The sequence below is a fragment of the Rhagoletis pomonella genome, unplaced genomic scaffold (assembly GCF_013731165.1).
Source record: "Rhagoletis pomonella isolate Grant_MI unplaced genomic scaffold, Rhpom_1.0 Rhpom_scaffold_00012, whole genome shotgun sequence".
Lineage (NCBI taxonomy): Eukaryota > Metazoa > Arthropoda > Insecta > Diptera > Tephritidae > Rhagoletis > Rhagoletis pomonella.
Window position 1 is genome coordinate 7,193,747 of NW_023458566.1, and position 6,746 is coordinate 7,200,492.

General features: G+C 38.4%; 2 protein-coding genes across 2 annotated transcripts; both read left to right on the forward strand.

Moving 5' to 3' along the window:
• Positions 1-68: 68 nt before the first annotated feature.
• On the forward strand, positions 69-653 carry LOC118747554 (pupal cuticle protein Edg-78E-like). The gene is made up of 2 exons (XM_036481603.1): positions 69-80; positions 162-653. Exons 1-2 carry the CDS (start codon positions 69-71, stop codon positions 651-653), a joined length of 504 nt encoding a protein of 167 aa, XP_036337496.1.
• Positions 654-2,808: 2,155 nt separating this feature from the next.
• On the forward strand, positions 2,809-5,245 carry LOC118747556 (pupal cuticle protein Edg-78E-like). Its single transcript, XM_036481604.1, has 2 exons — positions 2,809-2,973; positions 4,877-5,245. Exons 1-2 carry the CDS (start codon positions 2,809-2,811, stop codon positions 5,243-5,245), a joined length of 534 nt encoding a protein of 177 aa, XP_036337497.1.
• The last annotated feature ends 1,501 nt before the right edge of the window (positions 5,246-6,746 follow it).

Sequence of the window (6,746 nt, forward strand, 5' to 3'; positions counted from 1 at the left end):
GTGTCTTCGACAGCAAACAACTCCACCCCGAAGAGTTGCCCAAAAAAATACAATCAAACAGCTTTAAAATGAACAAATTCGTAAGTAAATATCAATCAATTGTACAACACAAGAATTCGCTCAAAATAAGTTACTTATTCTATTTTCCTAAAATTTCCCAGATCCTTTTTGCCACCATCGCTTCGTTGGCCTGCGTCGCTCATGCGGTGCATCCTCAAAGCGCTCATGCAGAAACGCTCAAACACAACAACCAACTAAGTCAAGATGGCAGCTATAAACTGGATTACTCAACCTCGAATGGCATAAGCGCTCAAGAGGAGGGCTATGGTGGTCATCATGCTAGTGGTGGTTTCTCTTATTACTCGCCAGAAGGTGAACTGATTCAGCTTTCGTATTTAGCCGATGAGAATGGATTCCAACCGCAAGGCAATCACTTGCCAACTCCGCCACCAATTCCACCACAGATCCTCAAGTCATTGGAATATATTCGTGCGCACCCATACGATGAGAATGCCGCACATCATCGCCAGCAGCAAGCCCAACAGCAATCTCGGCCACAACAGCAACTTCGTCACCAACAATTTCATCATGTGGCCGCCCCTAGTCATCAAGTGAATAGCTTCCGTTATCCAGCGCAACATAGACACTTTTGAATAAAATCTATATAACTCGAATAAAAGTCCTTACGATTAAATGCAAAATTATTAATTCAGCATTGATATTGTACATAAATCTTTCCTGTTCAAATAGTTTCTCATTGGTCAAGAATCTAGAATATTTCCGTTTGCCTTCGGTCACTTAATATTCTCTATTTTCGATTTTAACAAAATTGGATCTATTCTAACAAATCTCTATTCCAAAAACCTCGCGAGGTCCTTTAGCTGAATGCCATTTAGGTCGAGTGCTTCTAGATACGGTGATCCTAGGAATCAGAATCCAATCAATGTTAACAACTCCTTTGTTTAACAAGTGTTTCTTTACCCTGCAGTGGCCAGTAAGAAAACCTGTAGCAACTCATACTTCATGCCTACTGAGGTGAAGGACTTTTTCGGTTCTCCTTGTTGATATATCCGGAATGAAAGGCTTAGCCTCTCTCTTATCTTCATATGTAGTAGTTTCACCTAACGGAGCTCCATGGCTGACAGATAAAGGGTCCTGGGTCTTTGAATCCCTGCACCTCAGCCTTACAGACAGAGTATCCTTGCCCCATGCTGGTGAAAAGGAGCCTTCTGGACTGTATGCCATAAACTCCTCCTCCGGCATCGTGGTCAGTCTTGGAGCCGTCAGTATATCAGATGTTTCTGCCCTTCCAGGGTTAAGGTCGTCTCGAAAGACACAGATATACAAAGCTAATGCACCCCATCTTCTTGTTCTATAACTCTACGAATGGAAGGGAGTATAAGCTTGCAGTTCTCTACATTGTTCCCTGAGATGAGCCTTGCTGTAAACAGTAGAGCCCCTGTCTTGATTACAATGAGTAGGGGAGGCAGGTCAAGAAGCACTTCGAGTGCCGCGGTTGGTGTAGTTCTCATCGCGCCAGTGAGACCCATGGGGACCAGTCGTTGTAGCTTAGTGAGCTTGGCCTGCGTGGACTTCACTTCTAGCTTCTTCCACCAGACAGGCGTAGGACAGCACCACCACATTACTTTGCGGCAGGTCCAGATAGAGACCTTGGTCTTTTGAATAGTTTCGTCTAGGTGCAAATTCCATGAGAACTTGTCATCAAGCATAACTCACCTCTTTGGAGAAGTGTATCATTTCTCCTTGAAGGAGTGCTTCTAGTAATTTCGTTATTCTTGGGGTTTACGTTCAACCCATTATTAATGCACCATTTGACGACTATGTTCAGAGTATTCTGTTGGAGTTTGCAGATAGTTTCTTAGAGGCTACCTCTTATTAGGATGGCAATGTTCTCCGCATTGCCCTGAACATCGGAGCCGTTTTCACTAAGAAGGCAGAGTAGTTCGTCTACTACGATGAACCATAGTAGAGGCGGGATCAATACCCCCTGTGTGGAAACCTTTCGTAGCTAAGACCTGACTCTATCCTCTCCTAGAGTGGATGTAATTTAAGGACATTTTGGTTTCATCAACCCCTTTGCGACGGATGACCTTTTCTATTAGAGAGGGCCACCACTGTCACCTCTTTGTCCTCCAATTCTCTCCATGATTTTTAGTAGACTATGGTTGGGATTATAGTGGAAATAACCCCATGCTCTGAAAAACGGTAATAGAAAGTGTAGCAAGTGAGGAAGTCCATCTTGAAGATCAGTTGTTAAAATGCCATCTGCTCCAGGTGCTTTGAAGAGCACTGAGGCAGATATAACCCAACTTATTTTATACTCGTCGAACAGTCTTTTGACGATTCTCCAATCCTCCGTGCAGGGTCGTTTTATCCCATTTTGCGTGTGCATGGTTCTGGTTGTGCTCAGTAAGCAAGCAGTCAGGAAAATGCAAATAAAGAGACAATACCAGTACAGCGTTCTGAATATCTTTACACGACATTGTGAATAAATGTTGTACATACTTACATAATCGTTAAGAACAATACCACCCTTTTCAGTCATTTTTCTAAAGATTATAAGGTAAGTTGTATCAACAGTCGATATCGAAAAAACAGCCGTGAATTGAAAACTATGGATCTTCACTAAGGCACAGCCTTAATTTCGCCCGTGAGTTGTCATTGTAATGCCACTACTAAGCCCTACCAAAATCGACTAACGACAGGCCCAGGAAACGTGCTGTTCCGAACGTACTCATATCAAAGGGAGAGTAGTTAGATAGGTGGGCTGAAGGAGCATGTGAAGAGATGGGTTGTAGGAACTTAGCCTGTTACAGTATCAAGACATTAATAACGCCAAAGTTACGCGGTGCTTTCGAGGTTCGAGGCTCTTTGTCTGCAATGGGTGGTGACTGGCTCTCGGTAAATATTATTAATGAGCTATCTGCCCAGCATAAGATTCCGATAGGCGATGTAAGCCTGGTTCTCTAGAAGAACTGGCTCTGCTGCCAGCAAGTGCCATTGAGTAATGTGACGAATTTTTCGGGTCATTCACATTCAGAATTGGTAGCCGTCGACGTTGCTACCCAGCTGCAGCTTCATCTGTTTTGTCCAGGTAATAAAAATGGTTGACGAGGATTTCACAGGGCAGAGGGTTAGGCTCCTTGCAGTGAAGAAGTGCGAAGAAGTCTAAGAACGCACTGTAATGCAATTGCATTACTTGTGATGTAAAATAACCGTGAATAATATCCCAAAACGTACTACACAATTTTCAATTAAAAAATAAGCCTACATACTACTCTTTAGTCTACTTTTGACAGTAATTTCCGATGAAAATCTACAAGAAAAGTCCATAAAACGGCAAACAAATCTTTTTTTTTGGAGGTAGCCATTTTTTCTTTCAAAAATTCATTTTTCAACCTAATTTTTGGGTGGTTGGAAATTATTATTTATAATGAGGTTATTCACGCTTTCCTGGTTATCAGGTTATCTGGTTAAAAATTATTATTGTCTAGAGTATTTTATTGTTGTAAACTGAGTAAAGTGAGTTATATTTAACTACATAACCACATAAGCTGATAACCAGGCAAGCGTGAACAACCTCAATGGCAATTATGTTAGCTTTCGAACCCAATTTTTTTCGTTTGACATCTTATTTCTATCGAGAGTTCTACGATTTTGGTCATCGACACTCCCAAATCGTACACTGTGCGCCATCGACCTGATTCCCAACAGCAGCCTAGTAGAGATGAATAAGCAAGCTAGATCGGAAAGAAACCCATCTAGGAATATTTCAGCATCAAAAACAAAATATTGAAAAAAAAATGTCGCTTAGTTATTTTGGCGGTTAGGGCTCGATATATGTAAGTTGGTCATCATAATTTCTGTTCACGCCGTTGTACTAGTATTTGGCGCAAAATATTGATTATTTCAAATGTTCAACGGTATTCTCAACAATAACAAATAGTTAATACAATGCTGCTAATTAAAAAATTATAATTAATATCTAAATGCAACAAGAAAATAAATATTCAATGCAAAAGATACACATCTGGCATGTACAACTTCAAAATACCTACATACATATGTATGTACATACCCCTGCAAAACGGTACATGTGCAGACATATACCTCACATTTTAGGAGTGTTCCGCTGAGACAATAGCGCCCTTCTTAATTTATCTTAAACTTGATAAATTAATTAAAATAATCTGACACTTATCTGTTTATATGCGTATCATCCGATATACATATGTACATATTTGCATTTAGTTTAGTATACACTATCTTACACTACTGTATTTCTTGTTGTTTTTCTTACCTACCTACCTGAAATAACAGTAGAGCAACGAGCTTTTGTGAGTTCACAAAACCCGGTCAGATTAAAATTGGCGAACTGATAAGCACTTTAAGTGAGACTAGATTATACAAAAAATTTAGTCTAAAAACTGTTAATAATCAATCGGTTTAAGCTTAAAATTAAGTATTTGCATATGATTGTCGATATTTCATTTTTCTGTTAATAGAAGCTTATAATGTGCGTTGTATAAATGAGTTGCGCTCGAACGCTGGTGGGTGCAGCAGTCAAAATATTTGAGCTTGTGATTAAAATACACACCAGGGGGGGTACTTTTGCTAAATACTATATAAAAATGTTTTAAGGCGCATCTCAAATCAGTTACAAAATCAGCGCCATACATAGCGTAAGCAGCCACAAATAAGTGAACAAAATCGCATTTAAAAATTCACAATTTTGCAAAGAAAATGTTTAAAGTAGTAAGTTCAAAAAGCTAAAGAGTTTTCTATATACCTATTATTTCTTCTACATTTTACTTACAAGTTTAATTAATATTCTAAATTTACCTCTCACTCGCAGCTTATCCTTTCCACCACCTTATTTGCTCTCACCAACGCTGATGGCAATCCTGCTGACGTTCAAGCGTCTATATTAAGGTATGATAATGACTTGAGACCCGACGGCAGCTACAACTATGCATACGAAACATCGAATGGGATTCAGGCTGAGGAGAGCGGCGTTGGCAGTTCCTATGCATCCGGCTCTTATTCATACATCTCACCTGAAGGACAACCCATACAATTATCCTATACAGCCAATGAAAATGGATACCAGCCCAAGGGTGATCATTTGCCAACGCCACCACCAATTCCAGATTACATCCTTAAAGCATTAGCTTACATCGAAGCACATCCATTTGAAAAAATCCAGCTGAAAAAGAGAAAGTAAACGTTGGATATAAACTCAAAAGCGCCATTATTTAGAAAAATTCATTAGTTTAAAACAAATTTAGTCAAATTCATTATGTAGCATCTAATGCGCTAATCATAGTTACAGCCATTTACATATATACATACATACATACATATGTAATAACTTTTATGCCATTTTCTTGTCCGCAAATAAATCATTAACGTTTAAATAAACGAACAAGTGTTAAACAATAATTTTATTTTCTAAGGCATTTAGAGATTAACTTTTCGAAGGCTTGTCTTACTAAAATACATATCGTCGTTTACAAGTACAAAACCGCGTATCAACAAAATGCAAAACCGCGTATGTGAGGTTGCATAAATTATTTTCTAGAGAGTAAAAACACTCATATTTCAAAATGGTGCTCATTTTTACAAAGCAATCGCATTTCTGGCTAGTATATTTCAAGACGAATGGATAAGGCTTGAGCCAAGAGCTCATGTGAGCAAGTCCAATTTTTGGGAAAAAATGTCACTTACGCGGTTTTGCAGAACGACGATACGCGGTTTTATACTCTAAACGGCGATATGTAGCCTATTACTAAATTCTTCAGTTCAAAGAAACCAGGTTAGACCAATTTATTTATTTATTTATTTATTTATGTCTAACAACTAACTATAGTTAAAACAGACATTAAGCAGAATATTAAATATAACTATCTGTCATTATGATAAATTGTCTACTTAAAAATTTAATTTACAAGAATTACTTACATATGAAAGAATTCAAAAACCCAATCTACAATTTCAAACAGATTAGAAATTACAAAATGTACATGATCTTAATGACTGGACATAAGAAATCTTTCCAATTCTAATGTGGTTGCTCTAGTATTGGTAAAGTCTATGTCTAAAAAATTTGAAAAGTGATTGAAGTCTGATGTTCTGTTTGCACCATAAACCGTTCTACTTAGCCCAACCTTAAACACGTCAAAACGACGCAAGTTACGGCTAGGAACATAAAAATGGATTCTCTCAAGTAGGGTCGGGCACTCAACTTTTCCCGAAATAATACCCAATAAAAATGCGATAGCCTGAGAAGTTCTTCTATTATGCAAAGTTGGAAGGCTAATTAGCCGACAACGGAATACATATGAAGGCAATGGTTCCGCAAACCTTAGTGAATGCAAAGCAAAGCGTAAAAATACCTTTTGCACCTTTCCTAAACGATTTATATCAACAGAATGATTCGGTCTCCAGATAAACGCAGCATATTCCAGTTTTGAACGCACAAACGCTGTATAGAGCATTTTAATAGTATAAGGATCGGTGAACTCTGAAGAGTGACGTCTAACAAATGCAAGCATGGCAAATGAGTCAGCAATAGTTTTATTTAAGTGCGAAGTGAACGTGAGTTTTGAGTCGAAATGCACTCCAAGGTCCTTAATCTCACTTAACGAGTCAAGACAAACATTTGCAATGGAATAAGAAGTTGATAAAGGTACTTTCGACTTAGTAAATGTCACTTTATGGCATTT